Source organism: Pelophylax lessonae (genome assembly GCF_965119305.1).
Source record: "Pelophylax lessonae genome assembly, chromosome: 4".
Classification (NCBI taxonomy): domain Eukaryota; kingdom Metazoa; phylum Chordata; class Amphibia; order Anura; family Ranidae; genus Pelophylax; species Pelophylax lessonae.
The window spans coordinates 138,081,165-138,103,086 of NC_138771.1; the positions used below are offsets into that span (position 1 = coordinate 138,081,165).

At 48.5% G+C, this 21,922-nt stretch overlaps 1 protein-coding gene across 1 annotated transcript in view; it reads right to left on the reverse strand.

The window, feature by feature from the left end:
• The window catches only part of CIB2 (calcium and integrin binding family member 2), a 56,466-nt gene that overhangs the window by 27,507 nt on the left and 7,037 nt on the right, over positions 1 to 21,922 (reverse strand). Inside the window, exon 2 of the mRNA XM_082255129.1 lies at positions 1,605 to 1,639. Coding sequence (XP_082111255.1) covers positions 1,605 to 1,639 — 35 coding nt within the window. The remainder of the gene's footprint in view (positions 1 to 1,604; positions 1,640 to 21,922) is intronic.

A 21,922-nucleotide genomic window follows, 5' to 3' on the forward strand; every position in this document is an offset into this window, starting at 1 on the left:
GTTCCCCGCTATCCGTTTGGAGAACTGGTGGCCAAAACTGAACTGCATATTCCAGATGAGGTCTTACTAATGATTTGTACAGGGGCAAAAGGATATATCTCTCTCTGGACTTCATACCTCTCTTAATACAAGAAAGGACTTTGCTTGCTTTGGAAACCGCAGTTTGGCATTGCATGCTATTATTAAGCTTAGGATCTACCAGAACACCCAGATCCTTCTCCACTATGGAGAAACTAAAGTGTCTTTCATGCATTGTAAAAGTGGGGGGCTGGAGAGGGGGGGGGGGCTGAAGAGCATTTGGGGGGTGCTGGAAAGGGGGGGGGGCTGGACAGCACTGGGGAGGGGGGGCTGGACAGCACTGGGGAGGGGAATGGGCTGGATAGCACTGGGGGGGGGGGGGGCAGAAAAAAGAAGTTGGATAGGAGGAGCAACGAGGCAGCTGCATATAGAGGAATTGATTTTTCCATATTTCTCCTGCAGCCGCTGGATGCCTGCAGGAGGGAGAGGAGGAGAGTTAGGCATTCAGCGGCTGCAGGAGAAATATGGAAAGATCAATTCCTCTATATGCAGCTGCCCTCACTGCTTCTCCTATTCAGGCACACAGGGAGGCTGCACATGCACAACCTTCTTCCCGCCCCCTGTGAGCAGCAAGGACTGAAGGAGCTGCTGCTGCAGCTGCCTTCACAGGGAGATGCGGGCCGGCCTGGCGGCTCCGGCGGGCACCCCTGAGCGGAGCCAGCCTGACACAATCCCAGTGCGTGGCACCCAGGACGGGCCGTCCCCCCCTGCATCCCCCCCCCCCCGTTGGTACGCCACTGGGCCAACTCAATATTGAACCCAACGGACTAAGACTGGGATGCCATTAAAGTTAATGTGTGTGTAAAGCCAGGCGTCCCAATACTGTTGGAAATATAGTGTATATATAAATATATATATATATATATATATATATATATATATTTAGAAAACCCTAGACTAGACTAAAGGTTGGGAATTCTAACATTGGCCAGCCAGTACCAATAAGAATTTAGGCCTAGTACGAAATTTATAAATGCACCGCCATCCACCTAATGCAGATAGCCCTACGACAATGTGTAGCTTTGTTCACAGAATACTTCCCCTTGCTAACTTGTATAATGCCTTTCGTAGTCCTGTTCACCATGTGCTCACTCTGATAGGGGGTGCTACAACATGAGAAACTTTAAATTGGGATCTGCATGGGCAGACTGTTACATAAAGTTCCATTGTGAATCAGGTTTCAGAAATTAACAGATCTGTGCAAACTCAGTTACAGCTAGAGTCAACCCATGCAATACAAGAGAGAGAAAAGACAGAATTATTCAGTAGCCATTTGTCTTATTGACTACAGAGACAAAGGTGGATGGGAATGTATGCACATAATTAAAAGCTGACATTCCCTTACATGCCATTTTTAAAGTCTAAACATAAATCAACTCAACCAGAAATACAGGAAGATGGCCATATCTGGAGGTACATTTAGTTTTCGGGACCCATAAATGATTTGCTTTTTTAAGTAAGGCTTATCTTTTCTGTTAGAAGTTCTGTTTTTTTCTTTTTTTGATTTTAAATAATGTTTCACATACCGAAGGATTTCTTTTCGTGTGAAGAAAGTACAGTCCTAAAAGAAACAAAAGAAAAAGAGTAAAAAAAAACGTTATTAATAGCCACGCAGTACAAAAACTGACATATTTCCTGATTTTTTTAAATCTAATTCTAGACATTGTCAAGCATGATTCCCTTGTTCTAAAATACTATGAATACCCAGCCACAGAAATGTTAGTAAGACAACACCCACTTAAGATCCAATAAAGATTCATTTGAGATCTAGATGCAAATATTCTAAGAATAAAAAACTAGTTTATAAGTAGCTTCCCTACTTATTTACTCGTTTCTTTTCTGCAATTTATTGTCTTGAAGAACCTGTCATGTTACTGTCCTTTATATTTTCTGCTAAAAAATTACTATTAGAAAATCACTGTACTGCACTTTACTGTTTCGGGTCTACCTACAGATAGAGGCTAGTATAGGGGCCATTTTCAGCAACTTTCAATGGCACAGAAATGGACAGATGAACGTAAGTGTAGTAACATACCAGGAGGAAATACATATAATACAGTTAAAGGACCTATAATCACCTAATACATAAGAAATACGTTTACTAAAGATGGACGTACAACCTGTTGGGGTGTAATTTAAACAAAGATGTTAAAAATAGGAAATACACTCTTTACAGTTTCAGTTTTCTGCCCAATAAATTATTTTGCAAGCTAGCTGCTGAGTCCCTTATATGCCTGCTTTCCAGCCTATCTCCTCCATTGATTCCTATGTACTAACGTCTGGCTTGTTCCTGGTTGTCCATGTCTGCTTGCTGTCCAGACCTTGACCTGGTTCCTAGTTATCTGTATCTGCTGCCTATCCTGATCTTTGGCTTGTTCTTGACTATCTGTGTCTGCTTCTTGTCCTGACCATGGCCTGGTTCCTTGTTATCCATATCTGCCTCCTGTCCTGATCTTTGGCTTGTTCCTAGTTATACATGTCTGCAGAGCAAGCACTTATATTGAGGTACAGCCAAGAATCAGAGTCTGTGTCAATCTGGCTCTTAAACAACTCATTGGTGGTGGTTCCCTTGAAGACCTTCAGGATAGTACAATCCATCCTCCGGTCCTTAATCTAGAATAACCATCCCCCTCGTATTAGGTTGGAACAACTCCAAAATGCCAAAGGCCAGGGTGGCCTGGCACTTCCAAATCCATGGCAGTACTACCTTGCAGCTCAATTGCAACATCTCATAGGTCTATTCTCGGCCTCTCCAGGTAACTCTACTACTCAAAAACAGTCGGATACCTGTATCCTGGTAAAATGCACTGGAGCTGACTCGGACCCCAGTGGCTTAGAGGCTGGACTGTTTGCCAAACCAAATAAAACGTTTCCCACCTACAACCTTATACATAGAGTGTGATGTAAAACTAAACAGATCCAGGGAGTTGAGGGATTTACAGCCTATAGCCCGATTTGGGGTAATAAAACATATGAAGAATTGTATAAACTAGACCAGGGCACTAGGTGGAAAGCATATGGAGTGAGGCATCTGAAACATATTTTTCATAATGGGAGTCTTCTCGCATTCTCCGTTCTTCAGGAGAGATACAACCTCCCCTCCTATATGCAGTTTTACTATGCCCAATTACAACACGCAGTTACAGCCCAAGGCGACGCAATCCTGTGGACTTTGTCACCTACCCCCATCTTTGCACAGATCTCCCTAACAAAACATCCTAAAGGCCTTATTTCCCAGTGCTATAATATGCTGCTCAGTGACCATCTGGATAAGTACCCCAACAAACCTTGAGAGAGATGGGAGGGGATATGGAAACAATCTCAAGTGATCAATGAGGAGACAATTTATAGGCGGTGACAATTAGCTCATTAATATTATCACAAAAATTATCCCAGTTATATATAGTTTTGAGGTCACATCTCACACCTGTCAGACTGCATGACATGGGCCTACTAGACGACCCCATCTGCCACAGATGCAAACGGGACAGGGGGGATCTTATCCACCTCACTTGGAGATGCCCGAAATTACATTGTTACTGGTCATTCATTTTGAACACCCAAAATAGGGTGTTTATCTATCCCACTAGACCCTAAATATTGTCTGTTGGGTATGCTGAATGATCTTATAACTGAGGACTACACGGGAGTGGCAATTAACCACGCTTTCTTCCAAGCCTGTAAAGTGATTCTATTACTTTGGAAATCCCCAGACCCCCCCCCCCTCGCATCAAATGTGGGTAGCGCACATGGGACACAGCCTAATTTTTGAAAAATATGTGTACCAGCACAGGGGTTGTGTGCATAAGTTTGAGAAGCTATGGGCGTGTTGGCTAGACACCCCTGGACTTAGTCATCGGGAGCTGGTCCAGATGTGACTTGTGCAGTGTCCAGAAGGGCCGACATGATACGGTTTAGGGGCGGCAGGTTAGATGATGGAGGCTGGGCATGGTGCGATAACAATAGAATTATCGAGATGTATCTTGAGGTTTGGTACATGAGACCTGTATATGTGTGCTCTAAATACATGTGTTTTTTCCACTGATTTACATGATCTAACAGTTTAAACTGGATGTGGCGCATTTATAATGACTTGTATATTTATCTGTCATTGTAAGTATTCAACTCAATTTTTCCAAATAAAAATATTTGTTGGATACAAAAAAAAAAATCTAGCTCCTAAAGATTATTGGCCAGCATCCCTTGTGCTAGATCCTTACATTGCAGGGCAGGGAAATTAGGCCGAAGTATTGCCTTGATCAAATACAAACCCAAGATGGCAAGGACATCAGCCCTTGCTTTATGTTTATAAAGTTTCTTCATACATAGTTCATTTTCATTTCTTTTTAGTATTTGTCTTATTGTAAATTTTCTGCGAACACTGATTTTATAATGTACTGTTTTATTTAGACTGCAACAAATATTGCTAAGTAAAACACTCTTTGCTTATACAGCATTGCTTGATACATTAGAAACATCTTGCAAGAGTCTTATATGAATATTCCTAAAAAAACGTTGATAAAATCAACAGGATTTACAGTACTTAAAAGTGCATTTGGGGACATGCACTGTGATTCAGAACAGGAAGGACTTTGTGAATGATTAAAATATAGATTTATTGCTCATTTCCTCCCAAAATGATCCCTTCCAAAAAGAGCTGAGATGCAGCAAGAACTCCCAGTGACCTTAAAGGCAGCAGTGCGTTAATCACAGTACCCAGTATTTTTAGGATAAAGCGACAGTCCTATATAGAAGAAAGATGTATTTGTTTAATGAGCTGCGGTAACAATCCTACAGGAGGCAAACAAACCCTAAGTACGGTAATTTGTAATGGTCCAATACACAGATTGAAAACTAAAATTTTAGTTTGGAGTGTATGTATTTTGTATATATAAGAAAGCTAATTCCAAGATTTGTAGATTAAAATGTAAATGCTTTTTTTTTTTTTTAATAACATTACTATTACTTTTACAGTTGCATAAAAACTGTAGTCCAATAAAAAAAAAATTTGAAAAATATTTTAAATGGCAGGCTAATCATATAACTTATTCCAATATTTGTAAAGTCCAAAAAGACTCATAACAATGCTCACACATTTCCTAAGAATCCTGCAGTAGATATGCCTTTAACAATTGTTCAAAGATAACTTTTAAGATGATCGCAGTGATGAGGTTAGTGTACAGGATGCAGTAAGTTGATAATGTGATCTTTACACTGATTTATGGAGTGTACAGGGGGACACAATAACACTAAAGCAAGAAGTACCCTATTGTGAGGATCCATGAAACTCAGGTTGGTGGCAGGATCAACATGAATTTCATGCTTACCCCTACCTAGAGTACAACTAAAGGCAATTTTTTTTTTTTTTTTTTTTTAGTTTTGGAAAGAGTGGAGATGTATTGGAATACAGGTTTTTTTATTGCTACCTCTGCCCCTGATAAAGAGATTCACCCTCCCTGTTTGTTCTGTTTACTAATATCATTAACCACTTCTGGACTGGAAGATTTTCCCAATTAATGACCAGGCCATATTTTGTGATTCGGCACTGCGTTACTTTAACGGACAATTGCGTGGTCGTGCGACGCTGTACCCAAATAAAATTGATGTCCTTTTCCCCACAAATAGAGCTTTCTTTTGGTGGTATTTGATCACCTGTGCAATTTTAATTTATTTTTTTTTGCTATAAACAAAAAAAGAGCAACAATTCTGAAAAAAAAAACAATATTTTTCACATTCCGCTATATAACATTCCCCAAAAAAAAAAAATTTAAAAATCCAAATTTTTTAAAATTTTAGGCCAATTTGTTTTCTGCTACATATTTTTGGTAAAAAAAAAATCCCAATAAGCGTTTTTTGATTGGTTTGCGCAAAAGTTATTACGCCTACTAACTACGGGAAAGATTTGTCCTTTTTATTGTTTATTTTACTAGTAATGGCGGCGATCTGCGATTTTTTGCGGGACTGTGACATTGCAGCGGACAGATCGGACTCCTGACTGACATTTTTGACACTTTTGGGGGGGACCAGTGACACTACTACAGTAATCAGTGCTAAAAATATGCACTGTTACTGTAATAATGACACTGGCAGGGAACGGGTCAACACAGTAAGTGATCAAGGGGTTAAATGTGTACCTAGGGGCGTGTTTCTAACTGTATGGGGGCAGAGCTTGTGAAATGATCACAGAGACCTGTGTTCCTATATAGAAGGATCACAGGAGCTCTGTGATCATTCCAGAGAGAAGAACAGTCAGCTGTGTTTACAAAAGCTCGCAGGTGTCAGGCGGCAATTGAGCCGTTTGCCCAGTGCATCGCAGTCCCCCGCTGCTGCTCCCCTAGCTGACCAACGTATACCTATGTCGGTTCGTGCAGGAGGGCCGCTCTGCCGCAGTATTACTGCGGCGGGCGGTCGGGAAGTGGTTAAAAGTCAAAGTAAAAGAAAATCCTAAATTTTGGGTTGTTCCCAGAACAGTGATAGAGGGGAAATCTGGGCGGCCTCCAAGAGATTCCCTTAATTTGCAGCGAATTCCTCTCACTTCCCGTTTGGCTATGGGACAGGAAGTAAAAGGGAAATCTCCCCAGAGGCACACAGATGACAAAAAAACTGACAGGTGTTTTAACCCTCCCTTACTCTTTACAAAATGAAAAAAAAAATGCCTATAGTTCTGCTTTAAAAAGACAAACATCGCCTTTTCATAAAGCACAGCAATGTTCTTTACTAATGTGCATTTTACTATTAAAATAGTTTTTTTCTGGAATGCAGTATAGGGCACAGGCTCTTTAAATCACTATGGATTGTATGCAGGAACCTTCAGTTGATTAGATACTGACAAAGTAAAAAACAAATTGCTGGGACATCCCCCATATTCCTCCCGCTCCCAGCTATTCTCAGTTTTGTATCAAGTAATAAGGTGATCATAAGAACAAAAGGGAGTGGCCTGTGTCCTAGATTGTATTCCAGGAAACATATTTTACTTGTAAGTAAAAAATCACAGGACACAGACTCTTTAAAAAAGACTGGGGTGTCCCAAAAGCATTACAACTGAGGAGTAGGGAATACAAAAACGGTGTCAACAGACCTACAAAACAAAGTGTAAGGTCAGGCTATAGAAAATTCCTAATTGGTTTGAAAAGGTGGCTTCTGTAGAGCCAAGAGAAACCAACTTAGGTGTCAAGGGGACACAGGAGATTGGACAGGAGGAGAGATGTGAGCTTTGCCTTAAACAAAGACCCTAACTAGAGAATGAGAGGCCACAGGTCTCTGAAACAGAAGAGCCAAGGTCAAGATTTGTCCCATGATAGTACTGAAGGTCAGATGTTGGTCCAGACTGGTGTTCCGTGAAAAAACCCTACCTGTGAAAATTCCCTACCCTCGTCATTTCCTGTGCACATACATCATGGAACAGCTGAGCAGCTTACCACTGCGCATGCTCACAGCTCCGGAGGGTAGGGAATTCTCACGGGGTAGGGTTTTTTAACGTTACACTGCATCAGCTGTTGGCCGGGGGTACATTAAATCATCTCCGCTGCAACATTACATCATCTCCGTTCCTACCCCTGTGACTTCCCTGATCTCGGCTACTAAATGTAAAAGCGGCGGCGGGTCTATGAAAATATAACTCACGGAGCCGAGATCTCCATGATTTATATTTTCATACACCCGCCGCTTTTACATTTAGTAGCCGAGATCAGGGAAGTCACAGGGGTAGGAGCGGAGATGATGTAATGTTGCAGCGGAGATGATTTAATGTACCCGCGGCAACAGCTGATGCGGTGTAACGTTACAAAACACTACCCCGTGAGAATTCCCTACCCTCCGGAGCTGTGAGCATGCGCAGTGGTAAGCTTCTCAGCTGTTCCATGACGTATGTGCACAGGAAGTGACGAGGGTAGGGAATTTTCACGAGGTAGGGTTTTTTAACGTTACAACAGACTAATGGAATGACAGAATGTGTCCCATGGAGTACTTTCTAGAATAAAAGTGCCTTACCTCGCACCAAGCAAAGTAAGATTTACAGTTGCAATAAGTCAACTTCCTAGCATTTAATAGGGTAAAAATGTCAGAATCTAATATGCCCCCCAACCCTCAGGACTGTGCTTTCAACAATCATGCCATTAAAGCCATTGACCTAGAAGCAGGATGAAACACTGGCCCTTGGAAAAGGAGGTCCGGACCATCTAGGAGGACCTACAAAGCCTCTGCCAGGAGCCTGAGTATGTCTGAGGACTATGTCCTCCTGGGCCAATTGAGAAAGATAAAGAACACCGGAATGCCCTCCATCTGGAACCTGCAGTAAGTGATAGAGAATATGGAGCAGCAAAAAGGCATAGCAGGCTAAATTAAACCAATGTGTCACCAGAGTGTCCAGTGAGTTCCTAGCCCTGGCAAAAAATCTGTCCAATTTGTTACTCAACCTGGATGCCAACAAATCTACATCGAGCGTCCAACAAAAAGGGCTTGAAATACTTCTGGATAGAGGGCCCAATCCCTAGGATCCAGATACTAATGATCAGGAAAAAACACCTACCAATTTTACACACCTGGGATGTGAAAGGTGGTGTCATGGACTTGCAATAGTGGTTGGCAAGCTTACCTGTCCCTTCATGTCTGTATTAGAGGCCAGACTGCAATTCTGGTTCCTTTTTATCACCTCTACTTCCTGTTCCTGCCCCCCACAGGTCATCACAGGAAGTCTATATTAACCAGTGCACTGCAGGTCTGCTTTGCTGTTCAATAGTGTTTGTTCCTGTTTCCTGTTTCATCTACTTTTCTTTGTACTGACTTTGGCTTGTCTCTGACTATTCCTGTTTGCCTGTTACCCTGACCTTTGGCCTGTCCCTTGGTTACCCTTGTCTGCCTGTTAACCTTGACTTACCCATCACCATTCCGTGTGTCCTGAGCAGTGTTGGTAGTAACTGCGTTTAAGTAAACGGCGTTACTTAACGCAGTTACTTTTGAGGGTAACGAGTAATCTATCAGATTACTCGTTCTCTCATTGTAACGCCGCTGCCGGTACTTTCGGCTGCGTTACCGCAATTACATCAACCGCCACTAGATGGCAGTAGATGTAATTGTAATTCCCCCTCTCCTCTATGACCGAGGACGAGAGAGGAGGAGACTGTGAGTGAGCAGAGAGGACGAGCGCGGACTCCGGACTGAGTGAGTACAGCACGCCAAGCCCAGCAGCAGCCAGCCAGCCAGCCACCACCACCATCATCCCCAGCCAGCCACCACCATCATCCCCAGCCACCACCACCATCATCATCCCCAGCCACCACCACCATTATCCCCAGCCACCACCACCATCATCCCCAGCCAGCCACCACCATCATCCCCAGCCACCCACCACCACCATCATCCCCAGCAACCACCAACATCATCCCCAGCCACCACCACCATCATCTCCAGCCACCACCACCATCATCCCCAGCAACCACCACCATCATCCCCAGCCACCACCACCATCATCCCCAGCCACCACCACCATCATCCCCAGCCACCACCACCATCATCATCCCCAGCCACCACCACCATCATCCCCAGCCACCACCACCATCATCATCCCCAGCAACCACCACCATCATCCCCAGCCACCACCACCATCATCCCCAGCCAGCCACCACCATCATCCCCAGCCACCCACCACCACCATCATCCCCAGCAACCACCAACATCATCCCCAGCCACCACCACCATCATCTCCAGCCACCACCACCATCATCCCCAGCAACCACCACCATCATCCCCAGCCACCACCACCATCATCCCCAGCCACCACCACCATCATCCCCAGCCACCACCACCATCATCATCCCCAGCCACCACCACCATCATCCCCAGCCACCACCACCATCATCTCCAGCCAGCCACCACCACCATCATCCCCAGCCAGCCACCACCATCATCCCCAGCCAGCCACCACCACCATCATCCCCAGCCAGCCACCACCACCATCATCCCCAGCCAGCCACCACCATCATCCCCAGCCAGCCACCACCACATCATCCCCAGCCAGCCACCACCATCATCATCCCCAGCCACCACCACCATCATCCCCAGCCAGCCACCACCACCATCATCCCCAGCCAGCCACCACCACCATCATCCCCAGCCAGCCACCACCATCATCATCCCCAGCCAGCCACCACCATCATCATCCCCTGCCAGCCACCTCCATCATCCCCAGCCAGCCACCACCATCACCAGCAGCAGCAGCCGCCAGCCACCACCATCACCAGCAGCAGCAGCCAGCCACCACCATCACCAGCAGCAGCAGCCAGCCACCACCACCAGCAGCAGCAGCCACCAGCAGCAGCAGCCAGCCACCGCCACCTCCAGCAGCAGCCACCAGCAGCAGCCAGCCACCAGCAGCCAGCCAGGCAGCACTGCAGCAGCAGCAGCACAGGTACAAAAAAAAAATACGGTTACTCACAGTCAGGACAGGAGGGCTCGGGACTCAGACCCCCACCACCAGTGTGCCACACCACCACCAGCCACTACCAGCAGCCATACACTCCAGGCAGCAGACGCAGGTACCACTCAGCAAATACCACTCAGGTACCAGTGTACCACGCAGCCAGCCAGTACCACTCAGCAAATACCACTCAGGTACCGTACCAGTGTACCACGCAGTTACCACTAATAAAATACCACGCAGGTACCACTCAGCAAATACCATGCAGGTACCACTAAGCAAATACCACACATACAAGGGGCATACAAGTTATTTGACATATTTGATTATTTTTATAAAGTAACGCGATAGTTACTTTCCCTGGTAATTGAGTTACATCAGTAAAAAAGTAACTCAGTCACTAACTCAATTACTTTTTGGGAGAAGTAACTAGTAACTATAACTAATTACTTTTTTTAAGTTACATGACCAACACTGGTCCTGAGTGGCTGCTTCCCTTCTCTCCCTACGGAGCGTGACCTAGGGGACCCCAGGGGCCGCGACCTGGGCCCAGCTGCAGCCAAGTCCATTATCACCACTAGAGGCTCTGGTGAACACCTGCTGGGTCTTAGACTCCACGCCCTGGGGAATCTTGGGCTCACGTTTCGGTCCATCCGCAGCAGTCTGCTATTGGGTTCACTACCTTGCGCTGCGCCCCTGCCTCCAACAGGGTGCAGTTGTCACCTGGCCACAGGTGACCTGACAGGTGGTCAGGGCCAGAATGTGAAGTTTTGCATGGAAAGAATCAAGTCCGCTTCTTTTAGAGCAGTGCATTCTTGATGATTCTTGTAGGCCACAGCCATGGTATTGTTTGACTGTTTTTCTTTTGCCAGATGTCCTTACAGAATGGACAACTGAATAACCCGGAGTTCTTTAATATTAATGTGAAGGTGAGCTTCCTCCAATGACCAAGACCCTGAGGGTGTCCAGAATTGTACCCCAACCTGACAAGATGGCATCCGTCATAAAAAACGAACTCCAACACTGGGGCAGAAATCCACAGCACTAAGGAGAGTCTGGTCTTAGGGTCCATGTACACGGGACGTTGTTAAAAGTCCCTTTGAATGCTGGAATTTTTAGGACGTTTGAAACGTCCGTTCGGTCGCGTTTGTACCCGCGTTTAGCGGGCGTTTGCGGGCGTTTGTGGGCGTTTGCGTTTAGAACCGTTCCTAGAGGTCAAAAAAATTATTCCCCTTTAAAATGGAAAAACGCGAACGCCAAACGCGGGTCATCACGTTCGGTCGCGTTCGGACGCGTTTTTGCGTTTGAAACGCCGGGAAACAGACGTTCGAACGCAAATAATTGCGTTCTAAAAAAAGTCCCTGAACGCAACTGCCCGCAAAGGACCGCAAACGACCTGGTGTACATGGACAGATAAGATAAAATGTAGATGGGTTCAGGGGCTTCTAAAAAAAACGCCCAACTGCTCCTAAACGGCCATTTCCAGCATCCCGTGTACATGGAGCCTTAGAAGTAAGATAAAAATTAAAAAAAGGAAACTCTTGCGCTCAGTTAATGGAATACTAGGGACCCCTGCAACTAATGTGCATTGAATACTAGACCCAAATGTATATTGTGCAAAACGTGGGCCGCTCCTTCAAATCTTATACGATTCATAAATACTTAATCAAACAAACACGATAAACTTCTTGTGATAAAAAATGAAAATACAATTATTACCTGCAATAATCATCATACTAATTATTGAATCTCATGTACACTAATAGTCCATAATATTTGCATGTGAATAAAGTGCTCCATGCTCGTAACAAAATGTTGAAAAAGTGCTCTAATGCTAAAAGGTGCTCCTCAAATAAAAAGGGCTCTTACCAGATCATAATGATCTCGAGTTAGAGATCAAATGCGTTTTTGGTATCTCAAAGACAAGGTCGACACTCCTACTGTTGAAAGCCTTTGGATGATTGGGATGGATGGGAATGATAAACTTCTCATGTAGGAAGAACCTGTCAGAACCTCCGCTCCTCATAGTGCAGTGTGTTTAAACCGACTTTTATTAAAAATGTATTTCACTTACATTAATGTAGATAAAAAGCAGGCATTGAACAAGTCAATGTGGCTGCGGAAACCAGCCGACGGGCCACTAGGATATGACGTCAGACGCTAACTTCGTCTGACGCATTTTCCCACAATTGACGTCTTCTGGGAATGGATATTCTCCAATCTTGGAGGCTACTATGCAGTTTGCTTTTGATTTGCATACAACGTTACTGAAGACAATATGCATAAATTTTTGGAAAACGATATGGAAATAAACATCAGGGTGCATTTTTCTAAACTAGAACCCACAAAAACATATGTATTCTGTTCATATATACTGTACTACTAAATTTATTTATTTTTTTTCAAATTTCTTTTATTGATCAAATGTAATATAACCATCATACAAAGTATGCATTAGAACACAAGTCCAATATGTAGGTTACATGAAGGATCAGAGGTTAACATCAACAACCACATCATCAAAACACACATACATAAGTAGAGCTCCATAACAATGACTTGGTGTAAACTGGTATAACTATAAGTCCCATGATGGCCAACCACAAGGTAAGTGACACATAAAAAGAAAAAAGGAGTAATGCACACTTATGCAATAGGGGTAACCACTTCATAAGTACCAGACAGAGACGCTTAAGTAAAACCCAGGTCAGATAGGGGAGGCGGGTGGGACAAGGGGGGGGGAGACAGGAGGGAGGGGGCTCACGAAGGGGTGGGAGGAGACAGAGGAGCAGAGGAGAGAATGGAGTAGTAAACAGATGTAGTAGAGGGTGGTGGTAAAGGAGGAGGAGGAGGAAGCGCGGCCTGTAGGAAACGGGTAGAGTCGTCCCGCGCGGGTGACCACCGCACCGGTCAGTCCGCGGGCGGACCTGCATCCCCGCCCAGGGCCATGCCCTCCGCAGACATGATAAAAGAATTCCAGCAAGCCCAGGTTTTGGAGTATTGCTCCTTCCTGCCCTGAGCCGTAAGGACCAGATCCTCTAATTCATTAAGCCATTTGACTCTACGCAGCCAGAGAGGGATCGTAGGAGGGGACGTGCTCTTCCAGCAGAGGGCTACACAGGATTTAGCCGCATCCGCCAGGTGGCTAAGTACTGAGCGCTTATAGCGCTTAGGGGCAATGCCAGTGCAGTGCAGCAGGAAAAAGGCCGGATCATCTGGGATGGTGCGTTCCGTCATCAGCTGGGAGATCCTACGGACCTCCGACCAGAAACCCCGTATCAGGGGGCAGTTCCAGAAAACGTGGTATAGGGTGCCCCTGTCCTGTAGACAACGCCAACACCTATCCGTCGCCTCCGGGAAGATGCGGCACAGTTTGTCTGGAGTATAGTACCAGTGCATGAGAACTTTGTAGTTGCATTCCTGGATGCGGGTGCAGATTGATGACTTGAGAGAAAACCTGATAATGTTGCTCCTCTCCGATTCAGTAAATGTCTTCTGAAGCTCTCTTTCCCATTTGGAAATGCCCGGGAGGACAAAGCCCTCCGGCGGCACGGAGAGAAGTTCATACATCTGGGAGAGGGCATGGGGCAGAGCTCCCGCAGTTACCAGTAGATGTTCCAACGAGGTAAGGTCCCCCCCGAACCGCGTCGGGGGCCCCAGTTCCCGCAGAAAGTGCAGAAGTTGTAACGCCTGCCACCGAGTCAAGCGATAGCGTCCCGTCATCGACGTCAGCTGGGAGAGAGACATCCACTCGTGGCCCTCCCTGAAGTGGGAGACCTGGAAGACTCCCTCCGCCAGTAGTGCAGCAAATCTATCCCCTGCGCAGCCCGGGGGGAACCGCGGGTTTCCCAACACCGGGAACAGCTGGGAGTGACTGTTCACCAGACCCCTGGAGGCCACCACCACGGCACACGACCGAAGAGTCGGGCCCAAGGTGGGATGTCGTCTAACTTCGGCCGGGAGGTCCTTCAGAATCAGGGGAGCCCTGGACAGACATAATGGAAACAAGGAGGCCTCCAGACTCACCCACTGTTTCAGGTCGGCGTGTCTTGCCCAGTCCACCCACCGTGCCAGATGTGCCGCCTGATAATAGCGGCGGACATCGGGGAGGGCAACACCGCCGTGCCTCTTGGGAAGGACCAGGAGTCTGCGGGCCAATCGGGGCCTCTTACCGGCCCAGACAAAACGCGTGAAGGCGGAGTCGACCTTGCCGAAGAAGGACGCCGGGATGTGAACCGGGAGTGTCTGAAATAAGTAGAGGAGTTTCGGTAGGACTGACATTTTCAAGACGTTGCACCGGCCAAACCACGAGTGGAGACCCTTAGACCATGTGTCGAGCAGAGAGCGAATCATCGAAAGGAGAGGCGGGAAGTTCAATCTGAACAAATCCGCCGGATCCGGGGAGAGCCAGGTGCCCAAGTACCGGAGTCCCTCCGAGGCCCAGCGGAATGGAAAGTCTTTGGCTAACAAATCCCGTAGATCCGGTGGCAGGGCCACCCCCATGATCTCTGACTTGGAAAAATTGATTTTCAAGTTGGACAAGGCCCCGTACGTCTCAAATTCCTTCAGGAGACAGGGCAACGAAATCAAGGGTTGGGCGAGTGAGAAGAGGAGGTCATCCGCGTAGGCGGATACCTTGCAAGTGGAGGTTCCAACCCGTATCCCGGAGATGTTCGGGTTTGCGCGCACCCGGGCCAGGAAGGGCTCAAGGGAGAGGGCAAATAGCAAGGGTGAAAGGGGACAACCCTGACGGGTACCGTTGAAGATGCGGATCGGATCCGAAAGGATCCCGTTCGCCTTTACCCTCGCCCCCGGATTGGTATAGACCCCCCGAATCCAGGCCATCATCTGCTGACCAATGCCGAAACGGCGCAGGACCTCGAACATGTAGGGCCAACTAACCCTATCGAACGCCTTCTCGGCGTCGGTACTTAGGAAAATAGAAGGCGTGTGGCTAACACGGGCCCGATGGATCAGGTCAATGACCTTGGTCGTGTTGTCCCTCGCCTCACGGGTGGGAACAAAGCCCACTTGGTCCCAGTGAATCAGGCTCGGCAAAAAGGACTGGAGGCGGAGGGCAAGAAGTTTTGTGAAAAACTTCAAGTCCGCATTGAGCAGCGAGATCGGGCGGTAGCTGCCGCACGCCGAGGGGTCCTTCCCTTCTTTGGGAATGACCGAGATGTGAGCACTCAACGTTTCCTCACGGAACTCACAGGTGCGTCCCACCGCGTTAAAAAGCCGTAACAGGTGGGGCGCCAACAAGGGATGAAGTGTCTGGTAGTAGGCGACTGTAAAGCCGTCCGGTCCAGGCGCCTTGCCCTTTTTCGCCGAGGATATGACCGCCACCAGTTCTTCTTGAGTGAAAGGGGAGTCCAGTGCCTCTCTGTCCGAAGAGGAGAGTTGCGGCAGGGAAATCTCATCCAAATAAGAGGAGAGCGGGATCAGGCGGGACGGCTGCTGAGGTAAGCCATAAAGAGTAGCGTAGAAAGTCCCGAAGCACTGTGCTATGTCTGCAGGCAGGTGCACCCTAGAGCCAGTAGCATCGATCAGATGGGGGACGTACGACACAGCCTGTCGCTCTCGGAGGGACCGAGCCAGCACCTTGCCGCACTTGTCCCCAGATTCATAGCTAATCTTTCCACCGCGCTGGATCGCCGCCTTGGCCCGATAGCGCAGAAGGTCAGCAATCTGATCCCACCTTCGCCAATAGGTCTGTCAGTGTGGCTTCCCTCTCCCTCTTGAGGCGCGCTCCATGGCGGATGAGGACCCCCCGGATCACCGCCTTATGCGCTTCCCACAGCACACTTGGGTCGCTGTCCGGTTCCACGTTCGTCTGAAAATACATTCGCAGAGTTTGAGTGACGTCAGCAAGCACCTCCGGCACTTGCAGAAGGCTCTCGTTTAGTCTCCAGTGCCAGTCTGAAACCCTGTTCGTGCCACTGAGGTTGACCGTCAGGGTCACCGGGGCATGGTCCGACCAGGTAATAGTGCCCAGCTCCACCCCCACGACCGACTGAAGCAGTCTGTGCGGAAGGAGGAATAGGTCAATGCGTGAGTAAACCTGGTGTGGCGCGGAGAAATACGAGTAATCTCTCTCACCAGCGTGAAGAATCCGCCACACGTCAACTAGTTGAAGGTCGTGCAGTAGGGTATGGATCTGTCTGCGCGTACCCCTAGGGACCGACGAGAGGCCCGTTGAGGTGTCTAAGCGAGGATCCAGCGGGATATTGCAATCTCCGCCCAGGATGAGTTTGCCCTCCGCGAAATCCAACAAGGACTTCAGCGACCTGCGGAGGAAAACCTCCTGATGAACATTAGGGGCGTAAATCGTGGCAAGTGTGACCTTGACCTCGCCCAGGAGTCCCTTCAGGAACAGAAACCTGCCCCGAGGGTCCACCTCACGGGCCCGCAAGGTCCAAGGGAGCCGGTTAGAAATCATAATGGAAACCCCTCGAGACTTGGCCTCGGCATTAGGGGCATGATATACGCATGGGTAGAACCTGTTCTGCAGGAGGGGGAACGCACCCTCCCTAAAGTGCGTCTCCTGTATGAAAGCAACGTCTGCACGTAGTCGCTTAAGCTCTCCCAACAGGACACGCCGCTTCTCGGGCACGTTAAGCCCCCTGGCATTGAGCGTGGTCACCCGCACGGGATCCATGAGGCCAGACGGAAGGACAAGAGACCCAGGAGTAGAGAAGGGGGAGGACCAGGGGATAAGAGAGATAGGGTAGGTGACCCGAGCAGAGACTTGTGGTAGAAGGGGGGTGGAGGGGGGATAAGGGGGAAGGAGGGAGGGAAGCAGGTAGAAGTGGAAGAAGGATAAGAGCCGGTAGGGCAAGGCAGGGGGAACAGTGGGGAGAAGAAAAAGACAGAGAACAGGAGAGGATACGTAGAAGTGGTAGTGGATAAGATACAAACTTTAAGACGTCCCGGGACCCCTCCTCTAAGAGGGCGGAGTCACACCTAGGGACGCAGGCCTATTGGGGACGAAGACCTGAGAACTAAAAACGGAAGCGGGAGAGACGAGCCCATGAGCCAGAACTCTCCCCATCCATTGATACGTACCAGAAAAGGGGACACACGGGAGAGGGGGACGTAAACCCTCCCCTCCGCCCGCCGCCCCAACACAAAAAAGAAAAAGACTGCCAAGTAGTAAAGTGCAAAATCACAAAAAAAAAAAAAACAGTAGAAAGGTAGAACACTCTAAACTGAACTGTAGTGCAATGAGCACAGCCCACGACAGCCACCTTCCGCCCTGAAAAAACCCCAGGAAAGGGCAAGGACAGCTGCCATCGAATGGGCCCGGGGGCCAATCGCACAGAACCACACTCTCCAAGCCACCGGAGCTAGAGGGGAAGGCCCCCGCCGTTCAAACCCTAAAAAAGCCTTGCCCCCAAAAGAGGGCCGGCGTCTCCATTATAGTGGGCTCGGAGGTGCGGGGCTGCTGATCATATGCCCCCCCCAAGATATAAGCCAAACAACAACAACCCAGAGATACATGAGCCAGACCCCCCGCAATCCCAATCCCCCCCCCTTCAAAATCAGATCAGATCAGAGCTCCACCCTTCGCCCACAGCACACCCCCCCCCGAGACCCCCCCCCGCCCCCCTCCCCCCGCAGAACCCGCCATCCAGCTTAGGGAACGAGATCCGGAAGGGCAGGACCACCATGTATCTGCAATAGATCAAAGTCCCACGGAGGTAGTCAAAGAACCCGTGCCCCCCTCCGATCAAAGCACGTATGGTAAAGACACTGGGGGCAGGGCCGGCGAGGGGGAGCCATCAGATATCGGGACCGCATAAAGTCACTGGGGATAGGGTCAACTAGGGGGGGCCAGGCGATCTCGGGACAGCACAAAGTCACTGGGGATAGGATCAACTGGGGGGGCCAGGCGAACACGGGGCAGCACAAAGCTCAGAAGCAGCAGACTAAGGACCAAGGCCCTCACAGCAACGGTCCGCACCAGCATCGGTAACAGCAAGCGGGGTGACCACCGTGTCCAAGAAGTCCGGGAGGACGGGGGGGGGGCAGACAGCGGGGCAGTCCGATAACAGCGGGGCAGTCCATGAACAGCGTAGCCTCATGAAAGACAGTCCCCAGGGAAGGGACCCGGTCACAACATGTAGGGGGGCCGGTGAGGGAGCGGAGGCAGACCCCAGCGGTGGAGATATAAGCATGGGGCAATGAGGGCATGTGCAGGGCGTTAAAACTGTCGGGCAGGGGGAAGTGAGGGGGTCCAGCTCAGGGGCTCCGGTAAAAAGGAATAAAGGCTCACCTCAGGGGAAGGCTCAACAGTCCAGGAACAGCACGCATCAGTCCTCCCTCACCGCCGTCGCCGGCTCAGGGATCAATCTGCGGCGACCCCGCGGAGTACGTGATGGAAGACCTCTTTCCCGCCCGGGTGTAAAAGGCGCTCTGCGTCCCGGGGCCGGGAGATGCTGCAGCCAATTGGGAATCTCAAACGGGGGGACCTCCAGGAAGGCAAAGAGCGCCTGCAGATCATCTGGGTGGCGTAGTGTCATCGACGTCTGGCCCTTACGGATCGTCAAGGCGAAGGGGAAGCCCCAGCGGTATGTGCAGCCCAGCTGCCGAATACGATCCAGAAGGGGCCTCAGCAGGGCTCTACGCTGCAGGGTGGCCCGCGACAGGTCCGGCAGGATCTTCACCTTGGCTCCATCGAAGTCGACCTCACCCGCCTCCCAGGCTTGTCTGATGATGGCATCCTTGTGCGTGTAGCGGTGCAGCCGGCAGATAACATCGCGCGGCCGATCGGCATCGGAGGACCGGGGCCCCAGGGCTCGGTGTACGCGGTCAAACTCCAACGATGCGGGAGGGATGTCCGGAACCAGGCGGTGACAGATGGCGTGGACCGTGGACTGCAGCGAATCTCGCTCCGTGGCCTCAGGCAACCCACGCAGCCGCAAGTTGTTTCTGCGGCTGCGGTCCTCCATCTCCTCCAAGCGCAGCTGCAAGTCGGTGACATGTTGCGCCTGCACCTCTCGAGCGGTCTCCAGCAGGGCCACCCTCGCCTCCAACGATTGGACCGAAGATTCCCCCTCGATCACCCGGTCAGTAAGATCCCGGACCTCCGAGCGAACCTCCTGGATGTCCCTGGCGTGGGCCTCTTCAAGTCTCAGGGCCAGGGCCTCAAAGTCCCTTTTTGTAGGTAAGGCCTGGATCAGTGCCCGTAAGTCACCTGCATCTCCCAGCGGCAAGGCAGCAGTCAAGGGGGGAGCAGCGGGCGGCAGGCGCGGAGACCCCAAGTCCAGCCGGGGAGTAGCCGGGGAAGCCGGAGCCGACGCCATGCGTCCCGGGGAGGCCCCACGCGTCCGGGCCTGTCCCGTGCGGGCTGCCGAGGATCGGGTCCCCGGGAAGTATCTGTGTAGCTCCGCGCCGGGTGAGGTACGGAGAGGCTTCCTGGGTCCTCTCCTACGGCTTGTGCTCATTCCGGGGTAATATCTGGCAGTCTAAACGTGGTGGACAGGGAGAAACGGCGGGAGCTCTAAAGAAGTGCGACCTCATTCCGCCATGTCCAGGACACGCCCCGTACTACTAAATTTAATAGTAAACCCTTTCTATGCTATATGCTGTGTGGTTTGCCCCACAATATACTATAGGAAAATCACAGAAGTGCAAATAGACCTTTCAAATTTGTATCTGTTCATGCTTATGTGGTGCCACAATTAAAAAAAAATCTTTGTACCAGAAATATAATTGTATATATATTATATATAATAATTATATATAATATAATTAATTATATATATATATATATATATATATATATATATATATATATAAAATTATTATATATTATATATATATTATATATATTATACAGTATATAATTATTATATATAATATAGTTAATTAATAATATTATATAATATAATACTTTTAAAAAGGGGACAAATTCCACTCACTTTTTAATGGAACAATGCTGCTAACCCTGGGGCAAGCAGACAACGGCCGCATTTACACAAACTGCATCTATGTCATTTTATTCTGCTATAATGGCACCTTGCCCCTACATTATCATAGCCGTTAAATTCAGGAAAAGAATAGAAAATAATTTTTAACGTACTTTAATTATTACACAAATCTATAGCACTCCACTGCATATATATTCAGACTGTGGTCCGTTATACCTATAGTGTATGCATACCAAAACACCACATGGCACTGCAGGTACTGGTGACGTGATAACAGCTGCATGCATTCTATTCATGTAGATTTAGTCCTTCCTGTCTGCACAGTTAAGCATGTTTCATTGGAATCATTTAATGAGACAGATATTGCTGGGGTTGTGTGTGATGTTCCATAACGTACACGGCCGGCAGCCATGGGGTTAATGGCTAGTGGGGGGATGGGGAGTGAGGTTTGTTAGAATGTTCTGGAGGATACGTTATCAATGTCTAGAGTTCCAGGTTTGTTCTCTAGAGCCTCTGGAATGAATAATTCAGGCATGTGCTAAGGATAAGATGGCAGTCAGTAAATATATGGCTATCCAAACACACAACATCCTCCGGACTGTAATCATCTGTCCTATCTCCCCTCTGATATATAAACAGTATATAAACGGTATAAGAAGACTTGTGTGTTCTACAAGGCCTAGGGAAAGCTTATAGGACCAGCTGCACCATCTGCCATAATTCTACACATTCGAAGCCACAATTTATCTTCATTTCTACAGATGATGTACGTAATAAAGGTGACATGTTAATAATAATTATACCCAGCATTTGAACCGTATAGTACAGTGGAACAGTAGATTCTGGTGCTGGTATGTTTTAATGAAGAAAAGTTGGCCTCTGGCGCAGAGATCCCAGTGGTAAACAAGTGGTAAAGTGAACCAATGCTTTACATATGCAGCCAAAAACAACAGGTTAAAGTGACACTAAAAAGCCTTTTTCAACCAGGGTGCTTCCTGGGTTCTTCAGAGGTGACTTGCCAAAATACCTAAGGGTCCTTTCACACATGTGCCTCCGTGTTACAGATTCCACTTGCTCAGCGGGGGATTACTCCACTGATCCCCGCTAAGCAGGCAGATGACAGGTCCGTGTTCCGCTGTGCTATGCAGAGTGGACACAGACACAGTCCCGCTCTCCTCTATAGGGAAATTGGATGAAAATGGCCCGCCTGTTCATTTCCATCGGATCCTATCCGATCAGCCAGATGGATGGAAAATAGGACCACCATCTGGTTTTTGCAAACAGGATTGGATCGGATGGTGGCGGATGTCAGCAGACATGTATCCGCTGACATCCGCCACTCCATAGAGGAGACTGGAGGATCCAATCAGGTCCACCTGAAAAACTGAAAGGCCTGCCTTTTTTGTTACGCAAAGCTAGAGGATTTTGTTGTGCAGCATTACAACCTTGGGTAATATGCGGGCCAGCTGCCAGCGCCCTAACAATTGATGAAGCTATA